The following is a 22,669-nucleotide window of genomic DNA, read 5'->3' as shown; positions in this document are numbered from 1 at the left end:
GTTGCTGAGAGAGACTCGGATGAGATTTGTTACCTGCATAGTCCGTGAGCGTCAGCTGCGGCTGTATGGACATGTGGCTCGTTTTCCTGACGCTGATCCTGCTCACCAGATTCTCTCAGCGAGGGAGTCTCATGAGTGGAGGAGGCCAGTGGGCTGACCACGTGCCTCATGGTTGCAGCAGGTTGACCATCATCTCAAGGAGATGGGGATGGGCCTGGCATCTGCCTGGGGGATGGCCAGACGGAGGCCCCTGGAGTACCGGCGGAAAGTGGACGCAGCGACGCGCTGTTCTGGCACATGCTCCCATACCTGACCTGACCTCTTCTTTTCCCCTTCTGAATGGGTAGCTCACTGTGTCACATCCACACAACACATATGTGCACAGAAGTGTAGCTGTGACATCAAGAGGATTTTCTGGTACTTCCTGCTCAACACTTCTACCAGCTCATGAATAGGTAGGTATTGATTCTGCCGTTGTATCCAGAGTTCTTGCAATGTGTTCAAGCAGCAGAAGTGATATATACACAGCATAATTATGTCTGTATCTGTTGCATGCACAACAGCTCGATGGTGATCAAGATATTCCACACAATATGCAAGATGAGCAATAATCCTTGTGTCTGCCTCTTCATGTTCTTCACAAGGTAAGTCCAGAACTGAACTTGATGCTGATGTGATGGAAAGAGTGTGACCTTTGTTTTCCATCATACCACCAATAATGATGGTCACTCCATCTGGAATAGCTTCAGGACTCTCACAAAGGGAAGTGCCAATGAAGTTCTGAAGATTTCCTTTATTTCTTGGATTCTTCATGAGTAAATTCCAGTCCGGAATTTCTAGACTCTTGGATGGTGAGAATTGTCTTGCCTGGTCTGTCTGGTTTCTCCTCTGCTGCTCATCACCCTTCAAAGTATGGCTATCATCAAAATCATACTGATCACCAATGATGTTGACACAGTTGCACATTTCAGGTTTCAACTGCAGGAGCTTGCGAAGATACAGCTGGGGAAGTTCACCAAATGTTTTTGCACCCGTTTTTTGGTATTTATTTACAAATGCCATTGTGTCTACCAGATAAACTGTGTATAGGTCACTCTGTGGTAATGATGGCAGCTGTAAAACAACATCCTGCTCAGCTTCAGCAATTAGCACTGCCACGAAATCAGACTTGTTGCCTTTGCGCATTACAAACCCCTGTGCTAAGCGTGGATCAACCTCAAACAGGGATGATGGATAGTCTGTCCACTCATGGGAAAATGCAATCTGTCTTGTGACTGGGTCGGCATCTCGATAGAAACACAGCACACGTGTAGTTGCAGTCTCATCTTGATAGATCCTGATTAAACTCTGTTTCCTTGATGGGTTTGATTTCTTCTGTGAGGAGAAAGTTACCAGCTTCAGTGGTTCAATCTTAATAGAGACCACCTCTTCTGCTTTCATAATGGCTTCCATGCCCTTAGCTTGAGCATGGACCAAGTCTTTTGAAGCATCCTTCTCACCAGTTGCTCTATTGAGCAGATCCACTTGGTTGTTACACTGGAATGGGTTTATCATCTGCTGGCATATCACTTTCTTGATCTCCTCAACATGCATATGTTCTTCTGTTGCCTGCTTATGTGTTTCTCCATGATGAGTAGATTCCTGTTGGCCTAGATTAGCCATAGACTTTATGTTCTCTGATACAGCTGTGAGAAATGGTGCTGTCTTCACATATTTATCTCGAGCAGCTGGTGCTTGAGATATGCCTTTGAACAGCGATGTCTTCCCTTCATTGTTGTATGTCTGCTCCAGGGCCATGTCACTCCAAACACCATTGAATTTTCCTTTGGAAGAGTGAACTGTGAAGTACCCAACCTGGATCCAGCAAACCTTAACCGAACTGTGTTCAATAGAGTAAGAGGATTTTGGGGGTAGGGGTAACTTTGGTTGACAAAAATGTTAATTTTCTCTTTAAAAATTGATAGAACTCACTCAAATTTGCTGTTTTAATTAGTCATGGATACCATGTTCATATCACATTAAGAGAAATTAGTATTCTAATGCAGCATCTGCCTATGATAAGAAAAGTTCTAAAGGCCATCTTCAAAAAACGTTATTTTTAAGGCATTTTTCACAAAATTATGTACTTTTACGAGGTTTACTTCCACAAGGCAATTTTTTTTTGTCATTTTACAATGCACTGATTGAATTCTTACATTTAGTTCACATTTATTTTTCATGAATGTGATTTTTTAATTTTTTTAGAAATTTTATTGACAATTGCTGTTTTATCAAATTTTTCAAATCTTCCTCAAACAAAAACGGCCGCCAAAATTTTTCGCAAGAGCTTATGAATTGCCAACATTGGTTTTCATGAACTGCAAACATATATCTAAACATCCTGGGGGTGTAAAATTTTATAGCAGAGGCTGTAAGGTCCAACCCTAAAACAGCCTCGTACACAGGTTGGCTCCCGGACTATGTATAAGTCAATGCGTAAGAGTCCCGAGGCTATGAGGTCGTGTAATAGGACAGATAAATGTGTCTTTCGTAGTTGTGCAAACATTTTTTTCCCCTGTTCATTTATTACAGCATTTTGGCTAAATGTTAATGAATAGCAAGCCAATGGAAGCAGTACCTTCACTTTAGAATAAACCCATGTATGTCGAGTGCAGGCATTTTCGAAAGTACGGCTAAAACTATTTAAAACTTTCGCAAAACAATCACTGGAATTAAGACGATCACAGAGATTGCACTAACATGTGCGAAATGCATTTGTACGTACTGTATAAGGCGTGTGACATCTCGACTCTCGAGTCAATCCACTCTGTGTGAGTTACTGTATGTGACGTCACGCTGCGATTCGCTGAAGTCCATTTTTTGAAGGGGCGGGCCATAGCAAGTTGTGAATAGCTCCAGAAATGATCGAAATATTGCTCTAATTATCCCATTTTTGATTAAAAAACAAAAAACATGGGTGATTTCTTCACTAGGAAGGTCAAGTTAATTTATAAATAACAAGTTTATTTTGCATGTCAGGGGACCTTAAAGCGCCTTGCGGAAATATTGGGGGGGGGGAGGGGGGGACATATCTCAGACAGAGCAGGGGAGGCGAGGCCAGAGAGTACACGGTAGATGACACAGACCACTGATTTGCCTGCGTTGAGAGACCCAAAGACTCAGACTCATGGCGGAAGATACCAATGATTCTAAATGCATTGGTTTCCACAGCGTGAAGCCGAGAAGGGTGAGAGGTGGGAGCACCAGCCCAGAGGGGTGAGCAGTACTCTATCAGGTTGCGGATATGGATTCAGATCTTCACCAAAATCGAATAAACTCGTCCTTGTCACACACCCAACGTGTCCACCAAGTTTCGTCCGAATCTGTGTGAGAGAGAGAGAGACAGAGAGACAGACAGACCTCCTTCAGTGAGGGAGGTAATTAACCTACGCAAGCGAAGCAAAAAGCGGGTGAAGCAATCGGTCACGTACTGACATATTGCATGTTTTTTTTGTTATTATTATTATTATTATTATTATTTTTTGTATACATTGTCGAGGCTCGTATTTAAAGAGCATACATCGAAAACTGTTCACCCGTGGAAATTTTAGCCTTACCACATGTTACATGACCATTTGATATAGCTCAAATTGAGAGTACATGGAAAAACAAGGACAAATGTGTCCAAGAGCAGCGTCCTCAAGGTTTTGTGGGTAAAAAAAAAACAAACAAAAAACAACTTCCGATATTTCGTCACGTGCCTTGATTAAGCCAATAGCGAGACCCGTCATAATGTATTTACGTATTTATGATATATAGTGTATTTACGAAATAAATAATGTATTTACGAAATTACAAAACGATAAATGGAATAATCTTTAAATAGTAACGTCAACTTTTCGAAACTTTAAAGCAAATGTCCGAATATATTTAAAAGTTCATGATAAACGCTCTCAAAAGGCACCGTCTATGTGAGGATGTGTACATGTGCTCAGTATTTAAGGAGATCCGGATCTCGTATTCACAAGAGCCGAGTCCTCGAGATTAAGGTTTTGTCTTACAAGAAGAAGAAGAAGAACAACAACAACAACAACAACGCCGAGCTCTCTATGAGCGACGCGAGACGCTGCTAAAAATATAATTTGTACACATTTACCTCAGGAGTGCAGACAGATGCAAGAACAAATTTGCCGCCACAAGAGTTGTCTCGCACTCGTACCAAGTCCTCAAGACTACGCGGGGTAAATGTTCTATGAGTACCATCTAGTTGTCAAGGTGTCTGTTTGTGTGTGAGAAAGTTAAATTAACTTAATATGTGCCTTCATTACCTTGCGAAATCTTATGAGTTACAACGCTAATTTGTTTTACAACTGAGAGTAAACAACGGGGTCTGAAACTGTGAGGGCGTTTTCACACGGATTCTTCATTCTGGGGGAAGTCAAAAAAAAACACAAAACGTGATTGCGTCATCGTGATGCACGTCTGACTGGCGTGATGACGCCATTCCGTTCAGTTTCACTCCAAGTGACGTCGGCCATTTTCTTCGAAGTGGGTTAAGCTTTGTAACTCAGGTGTTTGGGCGTCTTTTTGCTGCGGTTCTCCTTCTTCAAGCGTGGCCCATTTGGAACCATGGATAATTCCGGTGAGGTGGACAAGCAGCTGAATGGCAGCCGGCACGGTGAGCGTGCGATGTGCTGACGTAAAGAAAGCCGAGGCCTAGTTGTACTTGTAAGAGTAGTTCGACGTGCGTTCTTAGGCCTCACATGGCTTCGGTAAGATGCGTCATTCAAAAAGACATCGAACGTATTTTTATTGTTGTTTATTTTCCTCTTACAGTTACTCAGGCTTTCGGTGGAGTTTGTACATTATGATTATAACACGATGGCATTCGGAAATGAGATATCTCTGCTTTTACGACAAGGGCGTTAAGAGTCCGGTATACTTTTAGGACATTTATTAGGAGGCATCGCTGTACTTTCAGAATGACATTGAGACAAGTACAAGCGTACCTTTTTATTTTAAGGACGAGGATGTTGAGAGACAGGTGTGCCCTTATGACGAGGACGTTAAGACTGGTGTTCCCTTCTCTTATGACGAGGATGCTGAGACTGGTGTTGCCTTCTCTTGTGACGAGGACGTTGAGACTGGTGTCTCCTTCTCTTATGACGAGGAGGTTGAGACTGGTGTACATATCAACACAGTTTGTAAGATTTGAACATGGATTGCAGCACTATGAGATGTGGGTTTGGGTGTGAACGTTAAACAGGCTCCACCTCTCTATTGCTCCCATCTGAGTACCGTTTCTGCATTTTTTTATTTTTATTTTTATTTTTATTTTTTTTTGCTTTTCCTTCAGTGTTTGAAACTCTACACACTTTCAGTCACATTCAAGTTGTGTGTTCTGGCTTGGAAAAAGGATGTTTTGCACTCAAGGACAGCAAATCAGAATGAGAAAGTCTGCTTTGATAATGTCCTTCACACCAGCAAATGATATACAGTGCAGTAATGTGGAATTGTATCATGTGGGTGAAAATACTGATTCAATGAATAAGTACACACACACACACACACACACACACCTTTTGGGTGCTATTCCTAAATTATTATATTGTTGTGGACCCGGGGATGGGGGCGAAGACCACGAGGGGTGAACTACCTTGGGTTCCCACCAGACTCTCCGGAATCGCAAGCCGTCGCACAAGATTAACTTTGTGACGTGGCGGGTCACTAGTCGACCGCGAACGCCAATGACTCGACCACGTGACTTCGGGTCCTCCGTCTAATAAATACCGTTTACCTAAAGGTCACGTGATGTAATTACCAGGGGACACGCCCTCGGTACGCATTTGCTCAAACTGGATCACCGTACCAGATCAGATGCAGCCGAGCAGAACTACCAAGTACGCACCGACTAGGAAACAGATTGTTGGGGAATAACGTCCCGGTTAAACTAGGGTGCAGGCCATGCTGGACCAATGGAAGAAAACACAAAACGAGCTGGGAACATTTCTATACAATGCATTCATTTACAACCAAGCGAGGAAAAGTATGTGGCACATTGAATGGGGTTTATTTTTTATGTACAGCAGGGGAGAGAAAGGAATTTGTTGGGAGCGGCAAAAGGCAACTTACAAAAGAGACACAGAGCAGGATTATCCTGACTATCTTTTACAATCTTACTTGAGGACACGTGTTATCTCACACACGCACACACGCACACAAGAAAGAAAAAGGTAAGGATGAGCACCCTCGAAATACCTGGTGTGGTCAGATGACTAATGTGGCCCAGGACGTTTAGGGAGGGGAAGTGGGAAAGATACTGGTGTCTACGGTGTGGGAGTGAGGAGGTGCTATGTAGGTGATGTGAGGTGTGCGGTGTCATGGAAGAGGAAAATGAGATTGAGAGTCCAACGTCGTTCGTTTGTGCGTCTGCAGAAGACGGGATAGAGGGGTGGATAAAGAGAGAGAAGAATATATGCATGAGGAGAAAGATACTCAACCTAACCGTGTAAAGGTCGATATGTGGGACGCTACGCCTGAGCATTCCCTCCTCGTGATATGGCGCGTTATCTCCTGCTTAATTATTTGCCGGGGCTCGTTGCAACTTGCGCTCTGCACTGGTCCGTCTGGCTGCGCGGCGGTGTCAGGACGTCGACAGCATGGTAGGGAGTCTCGAAGGGCTGCAGTCACCCCGGATCAGGCTCTCAAAGAAGAAAAGCGTTCTGAACGGAAATCACATACCAATAATGTTCTGAAGAAGAGCGAGACAGACGTACTCTAACGGCTCTCCGCTACTCCTTTTATAAGCCCCAGGTGAAGGGTGTGGTGAGGACCGGAAAGCGATGCGCTGTGGCCCAAATCCTGCTCCTCTATTGGGACACGGCTCGGAGCTCTTTACTTAACATGGGGCATGCTCCTCTGAGCCGGCACCCTGGCCCTGAACGTGCACTGAGTGCTGTCTGAATGTCGGATGGCAGCGGACTTCCTCCGCCACCCAGGGGCTACTTCATGAGCCAAAATGCGCACCCGGGACCTGAACCAAACTCCCGGATCGCCTTTCTCGCGACCCCTCCTCGTTGCCCCAGTCTTGCCGTGGTCTGGTGACTGGATGAGGGCTGTATCAATTCCGGATGCTCACCCGGAATGTCCCCGGTGAGACGTGGCGGAGCTATTGGCATCTGTTGTGTGGTAGAGCATTGCATGTCGTCGAGGACAATCCGACGCCACGCGGTGCTCCTCAAAATAGTGGGGAATTATAGTGATGCAGAGGTACGAGGGGGTACTGGAATTAAAGGATACGTTCGCAGACAACTGAATGTGTCATTGGCATCTCGGCACCGTGATGGATTATCAACAGAATTCTGAGGATGACTTTTGAGTTTCCACTGTTCGAGTAACATGAGCTCTACTCCTACATTGGGGAGAGATGGACTGGGTGAAAGATTTGTAATGGAAAACGAAGGTCAAGCTTTGGTCAATCTTTGGATTTAGACTGTCTGTCGCCTTGTTTTGGGGTTGACCTTGTGTCGTTACAATCTAAGGTGACGCGATAAGTGTTCGGTGTTTGGGAGAAGCGACAAAGAGGTGAACCAGAGATCCAGCTCCAGCAGCATACGGAATCTTGGTGTGGTGGAGTGCAGTCAAGTTCGTTTTGCCAAGCGAGGTGTGCGTATGGCGGAGAGGGGCTGCAACGGCTTGTGAGCCTTGCATCGTTGGGTGCACGTTGACCACAGGCCCAATCGTGATCCAGTGCACCGACGCAGGTGTTCGGGTCCTCTCCTGCCGGCGGACTGGCTGAGTTCACGAGGAACTAACACAACACTTGGGGTGTCATCCACGTTGACTTTTCACGCCGACAACTTCTCTGGGCATCTTGCATTGCGGTCATTCCTCCTCCCCACTCCTTCTCACGGTACGATGGCTGGGATACAGTAAGATTCTATACTGCGAGAGAATTTCTGTGTGGCTTACGCACTCCATACATATGGCTGACCGTTCATCAATTGTGCATCCTGAACCTGCATGTTTTTTTTTCGACGGTGCATGAGACAGACTCTGATTAATAGCACATATTCTATATCTATCTATATATTGTTGCGAATCTGGAAGCTATGAGCACACAACATACAGGTCCTATAGATCAGTTATATCGGTAAGTATGTGTCTTTAGTTAGGGTACCCATCCCTCGTTTAATGGGTGAATAAATGTACTTGCGCTGTGAGTTATTTTGATAGTTAGGGTTTTCTTTAATTTTTACACCACCATCAACTACAATAACACGCCTTCACTCGCTTCCTCACACCGACACCATTGTCTACGTGGGCGGAGTTCAAGGAGGAGCCTCGCGGCGGCCCTCGACCAATCAGCGTGCTACGGGTGGGGTGGCCGCCGCTCAGCCAATCAGATCCCGCAACAGTGAGAAAGGGGTCCGCGTGACGTCACCACGCCCCGGGCCAATCGACGGACTTGCCGCTCGTCTTGGCCTGTGACAGGGCCTCAAGCGATTCTGCGCGCCAAAACCGTCCCGTGAGGGAGAGCGGGAAGGGTGGAGGCTTCCCCCCCCCCCCTTGAGACAGGGTGAATACAGGTGGGGCGTGATCGGACGACAAGAGCTTGAGCTTTAGAGCCACCATCCCCCACAAGGACCGCAAGGGTTGCGCGCGCCATGTCTCAGTCGGTGAATGAGAGAGTTTGTGAGATAGTTGATGACCATCGAGCTGGCAAGGTTGTGGTCATTCTGACGGGCAGGTGGAGCAAGTGTGGAGTTATCAGCCCTCGCTTTGGCGTTCAACTCAAAGACTTGGGGAAGTGGCCGAGAAACCTCCTGCGTTCTTGACGGTTCGGGATACAGAGGAGAGGTTTGGTTGTCAGCACGAGCGCTGAGCGGAGCTCGGGAGGCCGCTCGCGGCTCGCTGGTGTCTGTATTCGGCTCGCGTCTTGCTGGTGCCCGGTTTGAATCAGCTCGAAGACCACATGAGGGGCGGACAGGTCCGAGGAAAGCTCTGGTCTTCAGCTCGCCTTTCCCTCCGAGCTGGAGGCCTCAATAAAGGCTGTGGCCACCGTTTCTTTTAGGTGTGCGTGTGTTTGTGGCGCCAGTCTAGTAAGTAGGAATTGTATAAGTGCTCTTTGCTTGTACATAAATTGCCTTGCATCTCTATATTCGGATAACTCTGCTTCTTGCGTGCCCCCCTGCCCCATCATAAATAAACCCGTGTGTTAAATGTATCAGTTCGTTGCTGTGTTTCCTTCCTTTGGCTTAGCGTGACGCGTGTTGGAGAATTAGCAAGGCCGTTGTTGCCGCTGTAAGAGGACATTTGGACTGACGGATCTCGGTGATCATGCGATCGGGTCGCACACGGTTCGAGCACGCTAGCGGCTTGTTCCGTACGAGCGCCGTCGAGGGTGTGAATACCAACAGAACGGCTGTTTTCTTTTCTCCATTTTTTTTTTTTTCACATTGACGCGTAATATCAAGTTTCGTTCAAATTGGGCAACGAAAAAAAAATATTTAAAATAAATTATTTTATGCTTAAAAATAAATCGTTCTTTGTCTAAACTAAATGTTTGAGATTTTTAAAATAAATTATTTCAAGAAAAAAAAAGATAGCTCCAGTGAACTATTCCGCTGAGGTTTGTTTGCATTGATCAAATTCTCCTGAAGAGTAAGGAAGAGTGGGGAGAGATGGACTGGGTGAAAGATTTATAATGGAAAACAATGGTCAAGCTTTGGTCAATCCTTGAAGAGTAAGGACTCTTCGGGAGAATTTGATCAATGCAAACAAACCTCAGCGGAATAGTTCACTGGAGCTATCCTTGACTGAATCGGGAATTGATTTTTTTAATAATTTTTTCGCTGCCCGATTTTAACGAAACTTGATACTACAACCACAAGAGAATGGTGAGTAAGGTGGCCCTAAAATTTTTGCACCATCTTGTACCGTTTTGGCTGTGTTTTGGGAACATACGTACATACATATGTTTATGTTGATTCCAAGTTTTATTTTATTTGGTTTCCCCTTGTCTGTGTGTAGAGATGCCTTGAGTTAGATTTTAGGATAAATTTACCTCACATTTTATTCTGATTATTGTCCTTTGTAAATATTTGACTATTTTCATTAAATCTGTTTATTTTAAGTGGATATGTCCATGTATTTGTCGTGGGGTTTGAGTATAAACCCCCTGTGCATCCATTTCTCTGCCCCCATCACACCGCCATTGCCCCATGCCCTTCCCGCGCACGTGATAATCTCCGAGGATCAATGTATCTGCCTCCTATTAAGGAAAGATTGCTCGACCATCCGAGCTGGTAGAGTTAACCGCCAGTCACCACAATTTGGGTCGGGGAATTAACCTGGGCGGCAGTGCCACAACAATATCTTGGTTGGATAGTGTCCACTACCCTGAAATCGCAATTGTATAGTAGCTCAGGTGCAACCAATCACCTTCAAAATCACACAAGTTAATTGATCTCAACCTTTGTTAAATTGTAGCGATTCTAATTATTTCAGAATAAAATCAGCTGTTCCTGTAGGTTTCCTCTATTGGGTAATGCATTCCACAGCAGTGACTCAACCATGAGCACCAAGAAGCTTTCAAAAGGATAATGTTGTGGAAAGGCACAGATCAGGGGATGGGTATAAAATTATATTTCAAAGGCCTTGAATCATCGACAGTCAACACAATCATTAAGAAGTGTGAGGCGTATGCTGCCACCAAGACCCTGCCTAGATCAGCCCATCTCACCAAATTCGATGGCCAAGCAAGGAGGAGACTGATCAGAGAGGTCACCAAGAGGCCAGTGGCAACTTTGAAAGAGCTACATGCCTTTATGGCAAAGACTGGTCACTGTGTGCATGTGACAATAATATCCCAAGCACTCCACAAGTCTGGGCTTTACCGTAGGGTGGCAGGAGGAAGCAATTATTTAAAAAGCCCACCTTGAGTCCAGTTTGAGGTATGCAAAAAACCACTCCAGAGATTCTGAAGCCATGTGGCAAACATTTTGTGGTTTGACAAAACCAAAATGGAACTTTTTGACCTAAATGAAAAATGTTGTTTGGTGCAGACCTAACACAGCACATCACCCAAAGAACACCATCCCTACTGTGAAGCATAGTTTTGACAGCAGCATGTTATGGAGATGTTTCTCATTAGCAGGGACGAGGGCACCTGTCAGGACAGAAGGGAAAATTTTTGAGCAAAATACAGAAAAATCCGAGAGGACAACCTGTTGTCTTCTGCGAGAAACCTGAAATTGGGACGGAAGTTCACCTTTCAGCATCACGACGACCATAAGCACATTGCCATAGCTACACTGGAGTGGCTCAGGAAGAAAAAGATTGAAGTCCTTAAGTGGCCTAGTCAAATCCCTGACCTAAATCTAATTGAAAATCTGTGGTATGATCTGAAGATTGCTGTCCAACCCTCCCCATGCAACTTGACCGAGCTTGAACAGTTTTGTACAGAAGAATGAGCAAATATTACCCAAACAAGGTGTGCAAAGTTGGTAGAGACCTAGCCCAACAGACTCGCAGCTGTAATTGCTGTCAAAGGTGCTTCCACCAAGTATTAACTCAGGGGGGTGGACACTTATCCAACCAAGATATTCTAGTTTTGTATTTTTGATTAATTTAATGAAATGTTTAGAATTTGTTTTTCATTTGGAAGTTGTGGGTTACAATGTGGAAAATAGAGGTGGAAAAAGTCTGATTTAATGCAATTTAATTCGAGGCTTAGGGCAACAAAAGATGAAAAATTTGAAAGGGGGTGTAGACTTTCACGCGTGCGCTCGTGTGTTTGTTTGTTTGTTTGTTTGTGTTTTTTTTTCTTTTCAGAACCACATGCACAGAAGTACGTTTTGTGAATATCTTTCAGTGTAACCATGTTTCAGAACGATTCTAGACTGACCAAGTCTTGAAATGCAGTTTTCTCTGACTTAATATGGAATAACTCAGTACGCAAACTTTATCCATAAAAGTCGGAAACTGGTGGTTTTACACGCACCTCCTGGACAGGACAGTACCAGCTGTTCACGTTTCAAAATATAAACATTATATTAGTTAGGGGGTGGGGGTTTGTTGTTTCTGAAGGGTTTTTCATTGTGATTATGGTCATCATTATTATTCTCTTCTCTCTTCTTTTTCCTTTGTTTATGTTTCCTGCATATGCAGACAGGGATAGAGAAGAACGGAGACATAAGAAGAGAAGCCGTTCGAGAAGCCGAGACCGGAAGAAGCAGAATCGGGATCACAGAAGCCATAGCCAGGACAAGCGCTCGCACGAGAAAGAAAACAAACGTCGCAGGTTTGTCTCGCTCTGCTCTCCGAGGTCACCTTTGTACCTCATGTCCCTTTTCTGGACATGTTGATTTTTACATAAAGTGTGTTCAATTTGCCTGATGCAGGGAATTTATGCTTGCATTCTTATGGAATTTTTTTGTGCTTCCTTCCAGCCGTTCTCCCCGCAAGCTTCTGAAGAAAAAACCTTACAAATACTGGGACGTGCCTCCACCAGGCTTCGAGCATATTCCACCACTGCAGTACAAGGCCATGCAAGGTGGGAACTTGACACTATAGTGCTAACACTGGCAGCTTGTTGTCAAAGGTGCTACACTGGAGTGCCAGCATAGTTTCAGCAAGGTCTGTAAATTTTGAAGAAAGTCAGAAGGGGATGCACACGCACCCATGTACACACATGATAACACAGGAAAAGACTTTAGACAAATACTTTGGGATGGAAGTGACTCAACTGAATTGGAGGTGAGGGGCAGTGAACTGAACTTCATACTGGTTACTGATTATATAATCTCGTGGCATCACTTTTCTTCACAATCATTAGGGCAATTTAAGGACAAATCCTCCTTCTCTACCTCCACCTCCCTTACTCGATGGGATGCCAACCCACTGGGGTTACCCATGCTTTATCCTCTAAACTCTAAAGCCTTTGTCCACAGCTAAATGGAGTGCTGCTCTCTGCTATGGGCTGGCGCCCCCAGCGTTGCATCCATCTCTCTTGAATTCTGTGGAATCTAAAGTTTTCATAATTATTGGAATCTCCCATGATGAGGCCAAACTACAGGGTCTCGCATCGCAGGCAGGTAAGTGGTCTCTGTTTTCTACCATCTATTCTCCTACATTGCTTCCTCTGCTCTCTCACTCAGTCCTCTGATGCTCCGCATCAACTGGAGGCCTTCTTCCAGTAATCCCCTCCTGGTTAAACTTCCAAAATGTAGGTAATTTACCTCAAATCATTAAAAAAAAAATTTTTTCATATCCCCCATCTATGAGAGACTTCTGTCTCAATCTTCCCTCCAGGGCTTCAAGCACGGAGTGCACCGCCATAACATGTCATCCCCAATTCTGACCCATAATATTCATTACTCTCATTAACCATTCCTAATCTCATTAACCATTAACCATCTTATGTGTGTCCTTTCGGCTCTGGCGGTGTCGTTTTTTTTTTTACCTCTGCCATCGAAGATGGACGGAGGTTACTGTTTTCACCCCTGTCTGTTTGTTTGTTTATGAACAGTATTCCGGAAAAACTTCTGGACGGATTTCGACGAAACTTGGTGGGGGGGGGGTTTAGGTATGGTCCAAGGATCATGCCATTAGATTTTGGACTTGGTCCAAAGTCCAATATGGCCGCTATGGTGGCCATTTTGAAAAAATATTGGAATTTTTGTTTTTGCATTTCTACATGTTTTAAGTGATTTCCAACCAAAAAAAAAAAAATTTGTTAGAGAAAAAAAAAAACAAAATTTTGCAACTTTTTTTCAAAAAAAAATTCGATTTTATTTGAAAAATATTTGATTTTTTTTTGCATTTCTACATGTTTTAAGTGATTTCCACCCCCCCCCCCCAAAAAAAAATTTGTTGGAGAGAAAAAAAAAATTTGCACCTTTTTTTTCAAAAAAATTTCGATTTTATTTTTTTGGCATTTCTACATGCACGTCGATCTAGTTTAGCTTATTCAATCGTGGTTCAGTAGAGTGATCCGTTTTGACCTACAATGAATAGGATATCAGGTTCACTTAAGTGACCCAGCAGTATTGGCGGCGGAGGTTTTGCACTTTACCGAGTGCTCCCCCTCTAGTTTTGTTTTGTTTTTGTTTTTGTTTTTTTGTGTTTTTTTTTTTTCCTCCCATATCGATGTATTGGTGGGCTCATATCGGTATTAAAGAAAAAAATTAACGAAATAACTTTTTAGGTTATTCCAGGTTATGCAGGCTCCAAAAATACATCATGGTCCATGTGCCTCACTCCTGTAAATAAATAAATAAAAATTGCTTGGCAACAAGCGACGAAGCAGTACGCTTGTAACTCTTTGGTTTACTCGGCCAGGGTCAAAATGGAACTTCCAAACTCCCAGTCTTTGAGCAGACGGTACAACCACAATGGCACTCACCGAGTCTGGTACCTCCTCAAACAATGTTTGTCACACCAGAACTTGAAAAGTCATTCTGTGACAGCACAATAAAGAAAATGACAGTTCAACCTCAATTAAAATTGCAAAAAGATAGTGACTTGAACAGATAATTTTTGATGATGTTGACTGAGATTAGCGAATTGTGCCAATGCATTAGTTTGGTTTGTGGAACTTGAGGCATACAGAGGCATTTTAACTGCAGATTCTCGGCGATTAAATGTAGAAAGGCATCTTGATGTTTTCCAAATGTCTCCTAGCTGCTGGGCAGATCCCTGCCACTGTTCTGCTCGCTACTACAAGCTCTTCCGGCCTTACAGTGACACCCACGGCTATGCCTGTGGTAGGAAGCCAGCTGACACGACAGGCACGACGCCTGTACATTGGAAACATACCCTTTGGAGCCACTGAGGTACGATCATTTGACATGTTAACCTCGTGCTATGAGCACAACTGAGTCGATAGTTTGTCATGGTTAACTTGCTTTCTTTGGTGTATCCACCCTGGCCACGCTACTGCACCAACATACTGATCTGATTGTTGATTTGGTTGCTATTTTGTGACTGTTTGGGCAAGTTCTCTTTTTGGGGGGCAACAGACCCTCTTCCCCTCCCCGTTGCTGCTTCCCTTCACCCCCCCACCCTGCTGCCCCTTTCACTCCCCCTCACCTTGCTGCCCCCTTCACTCCCCATCACCCTGCTTTAATGCAAAGGTAATTTACTTGCTATAAGGTAAACGTGCAAAAAACAGGGAAAATAGGGGTGTTTTAGGATGCTAGGTCAACATTGGGTCAGTTTGAACGCTGATTTTGTTAAATCCCGATTTAGCACGACCCCGCTTTTTTCGCGATGACATTTTATGGACCTCAGCAATCACGTTATAACTGCCATACTGTAGTTGTTTATTATCATTATCAAGTATTATGTACTGTACATAATTGCATTAGCTACACTGTACTTTTATACGACTGGCAGCGCTACGACGGCTACAACATCACTACTGTAGGCGATAGGAATTTTTCAGCTCCATTATAATCTTATGGGACCACCGTCGTATATGCGGTCTGTCGTTGACCGAAACGTCGTAATGCGGCGCTTGACTGTATATAGCACGATATCTCAAAAAGTTGAACATGATTTCGGACGAAACTTGGTAGACAAGGATGGGTGTGATTCGATTTTGGTGAAGATCCAAATCCAAATCCGGATACGAGATTTTTATTATTTATTTTTAAAGTGATTCTTTACCATTGAGAGATGGTTCCAAAAATGTTATGTCGCATGATATTTCAAAAATGTATTGGGTCCAATATGTTCTACTGGATTAGGCATTTGCATGATGGAGGTAAGCGCTCAACTGAGTGCCTTTCTAGTTTTATAATACATATCCTCAGGCGATGTTCACAAGGAGACTTTGCAATGACTCACCAACCTGCTTGAGCACATCAAGTGGCTTCTTGGTGAATTATCATACCAGGAGAAAAATCAGAGAAGATTGTGGCATTAATTAGGAGAAGATTTGACAGTCCTACATCCAGATCTATGGCGATCAACCTTCCATGAAGTATTTCATCGATATCTACCAATATGTTCAGAGCAAAACCTTCTCCAAGGCGAGATGTGAAACAGTCTGAAGCATCATGAAAATGCACGGTGGCAAAGATCGGCATTTGCACTCTGTTAACTTCAATAGAGAAATCTATCTCCATTTCAATCTTGGACCTCTCCACACTCTCAAAGAATATTTCATCCCCGATATCGTGAAACATAAGATTAATGAAGAAAAGAAGTTCTTCCTGAGAACCACTCGAGTTGCCCTTCTCAAGTACAAAGGGAAGCTTTCATTGAGTGTTGGGAACTTTTGGGTTTCTGAGGAGAAAAACAACCACTTTCCTCTGGATGTGTTCAAAGCACACACCATTCTAATATTGTCTGAAATAAATATAGTGTAAATTGATGTTGATATATAATAATTTCACCATTTATGGTTTTTCTAATCGCTTTTTAAAAACTGTTTCTTTTATTGTGATTTAGGCAAAAAATGTAAAACAAATTAATGTGCCTAATTTATATTAGATAGTTTCCTTTGGTGCTTTTCTTCCGGTTAGAAAGTCTATATGTTCAATTTCCTTCCCCAGCCCTCAAATAAGTAAGAATATGACGGTGCCTTTCGCACTTGTTCCCTTCAGCCCTGCTGTGTCGGTCTAAACCACTTCTTCCTCTGCTATTTAATCTTCTATGAGGCCGTGCTTTCTAATGTTTTTTTTCATGTATGATATTGTGTTTTTATTTGTGTTAATGGGGTGAGGTGGACATACAGGAAGCGATGCTGGACTTTTTCAACAACCAGATGAAATTGGCTGGTCTAAACACAGCCCCAGGAGATCCAGTGCTGGCTGTACAAATCAACCTGGACAAAAACTTTGCGTTCCTCGAGGTATGTCCTGCATTTGGACCTTGAGCCGGCCTGACGACTGATATCTACATAATAATACACTTGTTTGCCCGTCCGTCTGTGTGTGATGCTCCTTTCCACAGATTGGATAGACAGCTGGCCTGACTAAGCTTTCTTATATGGGGCATTCCATGTCAAGTGCACACACCCTCCCGACACTAATACCTCATTTTCTCCCCATATGTTGGTCATTTATTCACTTGGGTGAAAAAACTCAAAATACCAACTTTTAGACCTGTGGGCCCATCGGGGCCCATTTTAGGGGCCCCCCAAATTTGGGCGCCCCCGACTGCCCAACAATCTTCCAGAGGCCATATCACAGGTTGTAGTGGTCCGATTTGGCTGATCTTGGTATCAAAATGCTCGTAAAAGCGAGATCTTTCGAATCACATAAAGTAAAATCACTCAAACAGTAATTCAAAAAGTTATAGTTTGGGGCGCCCTTTGACCTTGGGCCCCTGCTCCCCAGCCAAACCGATGGTCCCGATTTTTTTCGTGTGAGAATACCCCGTCATATACTCCAACACCTCAGCATAAATGTAAATGGGATCCCAATGGGTTCACGCATGGCAAAGATTTATGCTGGGGGACTCGGGTGCTGGACACACAATACACCACAATACATAGCACAATATTTGAACACAAGATTTCCAATACACTATATCAGTATATTGTACATAAATTTTCCACATGCACGTGCAAATTTGGGGGGCTCCTAAAATGGGCCCCGATGGGCCCACAGGTCTAAAAGTTGGTATTTTGAGGTTTTTCACCCAAGTGAATATATGACCAACATATGGGGAGAAAATGAGGTATTAGTGTCGGGAGGGTGTGTACACTTGACATGGAATGCCCCATATACAGTTGTGGCCAAAAATATTTTCAATCGATCCATTGGTTGGCTGTGCTGTGTCGCTGAACGATGAATTGTCCCAACCGCATCAATTTAATGTCATATTATACAAATAATATGTATCTGATTTGAGGCTCACGATTGCTACATCAGTTTTCTTTTTATACCCAACTACAGCTGCGTTCCGTTGACGAGACCACACAGGCTCTGGCTTTTGATGGAATAATCTTCCAGGGCCAGCCGCTGAAACTACGGAGACCACATGACTACCAGCCACTCCCTGGCATGGTGGAAGCGCCACCCGTGCACGTGCCAGGTATTAGTGAGGGTCTTGCCCTCTCAACATCTGCGTGCTCCCCCTTGTGGGGCAGCTTGCGCGTTACAGACATCTTGTTGATTCTGCGTTGGTGCCACTGACTGCAGCCTGCTCCCCAGGTGTGATTTCCACCGTTGTGCAGGATTCGCCGCATAAGGTGTTCATCGGAGGGCTGCCTTCGTACCTCAGTGATGACCAGGTATGCAGACGTGACCACAAGCAGCACTGCTTCCCCACCCTTCCTATCATATTCTTCCATCCCTAAGCCCTTCCTACAGTAACACCAGCTCATCTTGCAAGTCATCATCATTACGGTACTGCACCACACACCTTGATGGAATCGCATTTTCAGTTGACAGCTGACCACTTTGACATTACACTCTTGCTCTAGAACTGCGTGAGAGACGCTTTGCCAATTGCCTCTGTGATCATGGCAGCCTACTCCGTATAGGACTGAAGGTGGTGTTAAATGGCAGCTTAGGCATTGTTTTTATTTGATTCATGGATTTACAAAACTCCACCTTTTCAAAATTTATCAATAATTCCTTTGAGCAATTAGAAAATATTCTCAGATAATTTTGGTGTGGGTTGTAATTGGCCACAGTCCATCCTTGATTGGTGGGGGGTGGGTTGAGGTAGGGGTGCAAGATTTGGAGTTTGGAGCGTAATACTGAGTGCAACTGGAGTTTGAAATTTGAGTGTGTATTGTAAAATGAGATGTGTAGGGTAGAAAGGGAGAGGGATTGAAAGGTTGTGGTTTAGGTTAGAGTATGAAGGTTTAAAACCTTAGAACTAGTACGATGCACCTGTTGTTGGTTAAGTTAACAGGGTGTCCTGGGCTTGTTGGGCTGTGTTCCTACGCACGACTTTGATTAAACAAGTCACGTCTCTGCCGCGCTGCATCATGGCTTCTCCGAATTTTGTGAGGCACGGCACCAATGTTGCCTGTTGTGCCGACCTAGCAGTGACTCTTAATTTAATTCCCCCCTCCCCTCAAAGCGAGTTGTGTTTCCTCAAGGTAAGGTCCTGCATGGTGTGCTATTGAGGGAGCTTCGCACCAAGCCAGCGGCGAGCTTTCCCTGCCGCAGTGGCACGTTGTGGTGACAAGAGAGATCCACGGAAACCCTTGTTTTGAGGCTTTCAAGATAGAAGCAAGCTGCAACCACCTCCTGTTTTTTTATTTTACTTTTGTAGGGCGTAAGGGCAAGACTTTCTCATGCACGGAAGTGGCCAAGGAATAGAAGATCGGCTTGCCTTCCTTACCGAAGGAGGGCAAACAGCGTTCTTTTTGCAGGGCTTTGCAGGTCCCCCCCACAGGCTTTTTAGGTTTTCAAGATTTGAATTGGAAAGTGAGAAAGACAGTGAGTTGACAGGTGAGGCTCCATTTCGTGGTTATTTGGGCTTTGATTGCGTCAGAAAACGCTAAGTGGGGACATCAAAAGCATACGCATGTTATTGGTGTCTGGTCATTCGGCAGCCAAAGTAACTGTGCAAATACCAATCAATTTTTCAGCTGTAGTAGCATTGGCTGTGTTTATTGCAATAACAAGCATTTCTAGCTTGCCTCTGATACTGATGGCTGTTTTATTCTTCTTCCCTGAATTCTCATTCCCCAGCTAGGGGCGAATATGAGCCTAAATCTTGGCGCTTAGTACCAATTGGGCAATAGTACTGTGCTCCTCTGCGACATTGTCCTGGGCTCGCCCAACCAAGGCAAGTAAACCCCACAGGTTGGCTAAACCACGTGGCTGGTACCACACATGGGCCCGAGACCCAGGGCCCGGCTCAGGACAGCAGGGTTTTTTTTTTGAGAGTCCACGTGCTCTCTACAAACCGTACGGTGCAGTTTGGTGGTGATGAGGCATTGTCCAAACCGTTCCGTACACCGTGCCCCTCTTTGTGTAGGACATTTGATGTTGCTTTGAGGCTCCATTTGCTGTGCTCGCTGGGCTGGCCATTTACGTTAAGGTCGCACATTTCTCCACCCCTGCCTTACTGCTCAGCCAGCATTCCATCTGGAACCTCTGAGCCTATCCGTTACAAATCGGTAGTCTGAGAATCGACTCAAAATCTCTTCCCAACGCGAGTGTCGATTCAGCCATTTGGCCGATTTGACTTTGTGGTTCAGTTTTGGGAGAAACACAAAAAAAAATTTTGTAATTACCCTAAGTAGTGATGGGTTGTTTTGTAAACTGTTGGTTATTGTTACTGTCTGTCCTCCTATCCTCCCCCCTCCCATCGACCAGGTTAAGGAGCTGCTAATCTCCTTTGGGCCTCTCAAGGCCTTCAATCTAGTGAAGGATAGTGCCACGTCGTTCTCCAAGGGATATGCCTTTTGCGAGTACGCAGATGTCAATGTCACCGATCAGGTACATTTCACCGTATGCAGCAGAACAATCGATAATTTGGGACTTTGTTAAAGGGCCATTATGGTGTCATTTCTGCCTTTACCCAGAAAGCCTGGTCTTTTCTCTGCCCCTCAGGCAATCGCAGGCTTGAATGGAATGCAACTGGGAGAGAAGAAGCTGATTGTGCAGAGGGCGAGCGTGGGTGCAAAACTCCCAAATCCGGTGAGCCTTATGGACCTTTCTTCCGGAAAGAGTCGCAGCCAATTGCGTCTTGTGTTCTGACATCAACAGAGTTTCCTTTGTAAAATTGCCAAAAAAAAAAAAAATCTTTCCCTCCACTCCGGGCTTCCTCCACGTTCTTTTCTGATTACTGATTTTTCAACTTGCTATACAACCGGTTTCCTTGAATTCCCACTGCACTCTGTTGTGCAGACCCCCGTCACACTGCAGGTTCCCGGATTGCAGTCGAGCCAAGTGCAGCAGGGAGGAACACAATCCACAGAGGTGCTTTGCCTCATGAATATGGTGACCGCTGCAGAACTGGTGGATGAGGAAGAGTACGAGGACATTCTTGAGGATATTCGCGAAGAGTGCGGGAAGTACGGCGCCGTGCACTCCATCGAAATACCGCGGCCAGTCGATGGGATTGACGTACCGGGCTGCGGAAAGGTGAGCACTCACGGTGCTGCGTGTTCATTATCGATGACAACTTCCCTCACTCCCTTGATAACGCTCATGATTCCACTTATCTGGTGCTCTGAAAGTTTTTTGCATCCTCCTATGTCATCCACCGCAGATTTTTGTGGAGTTCACCACGGTGCAGGACTGCCAGAAGGCACAACAGGCTTTGAGCGGCCGCAAGTTTGCAAACCGCGTTGTGGTCACACAATATTTCTGTCCGGAGCGCTACCATCAGCGGGACTTTTGAGCATCACACGGAGCCCAGGGCATCTGACATTTTCGTTGTCTAACTTTTTTTTTTCACGTAGTTGAAAAACAAACAAACAAAAACAAACCCTAACCATGTTCAAAGCATGCCCCCCTCTAAGAGGCAGCCTTGCGCAGCTGTCCAGTTTCTATGGATCTGCTCCCTCCCCACCCCGCTCGAGTTGTCTTCGACCTCGTTCAATACCGTTATTGAAGGTCAGGCGCAAATGTCTACCGAGATCGTTGGGTGTCGAGTGCTTGACCTTCCATGCTATCTGACAATATCAACCAAGTATTGGGGCTCTTGTATGATAAGGGTATCTGAGCTAGATCACAGCTTTGCTGTACAGTGTGGCTAATCTCTGTTCATTGTACTTTGTGGAGAAATGAGGTCCTTATTTTCAACCTCACCCTCACCCTCCCCCCCTCCCCCCACCCCAAAAAACCCGTTACGTTTTCTCTGTTATTGCTCACCTGTAATAAGTTTTTGATCTCCAACCCTGAATAAAGTATCATGATTGTACCGTCTTTTTTAAATTTGCTTTATTTAGCCGTGATGATGTCATTAAGTTTTGTTTTTCGAACGTTTGAAACTGGTGTGTTGTGCTTTTCTTGTAGTAAACTTTTGGAAGTACAGTGTAAAGTTAGTCATTTATTTATTTATTTATTTTTGAAAACTTCCGAGTGACGCGTCCATCTTGTTTTTGAACATTTTGAAATATTTCCTTTGCATCTGGTTGAACGTTCTTTCGTTCCTCAGTTATCTTCCCCATCTCACCACCAAGAACGTCTTTCCCATGCCTTCTCCCGGCTGGCCCAACACACGCCCCCCTATGACAATAACCATGTCTTTTCCCCGCTAGCGCAATATCACACCCTCCCTTTACAACCGTTACTTATGCCCACTTGCTAAACACCCCTCGCCCTCCCAACCATGCCTTATCTGTGCCTCCTGTGCTCCGCGCCGTCTCTCGGTGGGGGAACACGAGCTGTGCAGCCACAGGTAGAGAGCTCGGGTAGTTCAATGAGTTTATATTATTGGATGAACGGTTGAAGCCAATGTTCTTTTATCTGCGCCCATTAATTACTCTATTTTTATTTCACAGCCGAGCGTGACACAAGCACGGGTATTTATTTCTTCCTCCTCCCTCTTGTTCGCCAACATGCTTCCTGCCCATTGTTTGAATTACTCTCAAATCGATTCATCTCAAGGGTTAAACCCGAGGCCTGCAGATGTGAAACGGGTTCCTTTGACCGTGAGAAGCAGGTGGAAGGGACACACGAACGAGCCTTCCTGTGAGGTAACCATGGCGAATGTGGACCACACACACACACATTCCTCTCTTAAAGGGATTAAAATGTCTTTA

At 44.7% G+C, this 22,669-nt stretch overlaps 3 protein-coding genes across 19 annotated transcripts in view; 2 read left to right on the top strand and 1 right to left on the bottom strand.

Moving 5' to 3' along the window:
• Positions 1-210: 210 nt before the first annotated feature.
• On the bottom strand, positions 211-5,180 carry LOC147012006 (uncharacterized). Of its 3 annotated transcripts, none has more exons than XM_085856599.1 (2): positions 4,989-5,180; positions 211-3,362 (listed from the first exon to the last, which is right to left on the bottom strand). In XM_085856599.1, the coding sequence occupies exon 2, from the start codon at positions 1,795-1,797 to the stop codon at positions 349-351; it is 1,449 nt and encodes a 482-aa protein (XP_085712725.1). In that variant the 5' UTR covers positions 1,798-3,362; positions 4,989-5,180; the 3' UTR covers positions 211-348. The 3 variants fall into 3 exon arrangements, with proteins under 3 accessions (XP_085712725.1, XP_085712723.1, XP_085712724.1); XM_085856597.1 differs by lacking the exon at positions 4,989-5,180 and adding an exon at positions 4,136-4,397; XM_085856598.1 differs by lacking the exon at positions 4,989-5,180 and adding an exon at positions 3,597-3,984.
• On the top strand, positions 4,198-21,830 carry U2AF2 (U2 small nuclear RNA auxiliary factor 2). 6 transcript variants are annotated; one of them, XM_085856607.1, is made up of 11 exons: positions 4,198-4,220; positions 12,151-12,283; positions 12,432-12,535; positions 14,665-14,816; positions 16,712-16,840; positions 17,889-18,027; positions 18,135-18,226; positions 20,274-20,396; positions 20,511-20,597; positions 20,808-21,044; positions 21,172-21,830. In XM_085856607.1, the coding sequence occupies exons 3-11, from the start codon at positions 12,529-12,531 to the stop codon at positions 21,301-21,303; spliced, it is 1,098 nt and encodes a 365-aa protein (XP_085712733.1). In that variant the 5' UTR covers positions 4,198-4,220; positions 12,151-12,283; positions 12,432-12,528; the 3' UTR covers positions 21,304-21,830. The 6 variants fall into 6 exon arrangements, with proteins under 6 accessions (XP_085712733.1, XP_085712731.1, XP_085712730.1 ...); XM_085856605.1 differs by lacking the exon at positions 4,198-4,220 and adding an exon at positions 4,466-4,621; XM_085856604.1 differs by lacking the exon at positions 4,198-4,220 and adding an exon at positions 4,473-4,657 and having other exon boundaries at positions 16,724-16,840; positions 18,147-18,226.
• Positions 21,831-22,081: 251 nt separating this feature from the next.
• LOC147012003 (myosin phosphatase Rho-interacting protein-like) overlaps positions 22,082-22,669 on the top strand; it is a 65,102-nt gene continuing 64,514 nt past the window's right edge. For 4 of the 10 annotated variants that reach the window (XM_085856548.1, XM_085856545.1, XM_085856546.1 and 1 more), the window contains exons 1-2: positions 22,082-22,305; positions 22,409-22,603. The gene's annotated coding sequence lies outside the window, so the exon portion shown is untranslated. Of the gene's footprint in view, positions 22,319-22,408; positions 22,604-22,669 lie in introns of all 10 variants that reach the window. The other 6 variants (XM_085856551.1, XM_085856547.1, XM_085856538.1 and 3 more) reach the window with 2 other exon arrangements.

This window comes from Eptatretus burgeri, chromosome 15 (genome assembly GCF_056783735.1).
Source record: "Eptatretus burgeri isolate ZD-2024b chromosome 15, Ebu_testis_v1, whole genome shotgun sequence".
NCBI classification, from domain to species: domain Eukaryota; kingdom Metazoa; phylum Chordata; class Myxini; order Myxiniformes; family Myxinidae; genus Eptatretus; species Eptatretus burgeri.
The sequence above is the reverse complement of the archived record's forward strand: the minus strand, read 5'-3'. Positions and strand labels throughout refer to the sequence as shown.

Excerpts from the sequence above, each read along its gene's own strand:
- U2AF2 (XM_085856601.1), top strand. The coding sequence starts at position 4,609 with ATGGATAATTCCGGTGAGGTGGACAAGCAGCTGAATGGCAGCCGGCAC. Across the intron at positions 18,227-20,273 it reads CGTACCTCAGTGATGACCAG|GTTAAGGAGCTGCTAATCTC; the intron begins GTATGCAGACGT and ends CCCATCGACCAG. Across the intron at positions 21,045-21,171 it reads ACGTACCGGGCTGCGGAAAG|ATTTTTGTGGAGTTCACCAC; the intron begins GTGAGCACTCAC and ends CATCCACCGCAG.
- LOC147012006 (XM_085856599.1), bottom strand. The coding sequence starts at position 1,797 with ATGGCCCTGGAGCAGACATACAACAATGAAGGGAAGACATCGCTGTTC.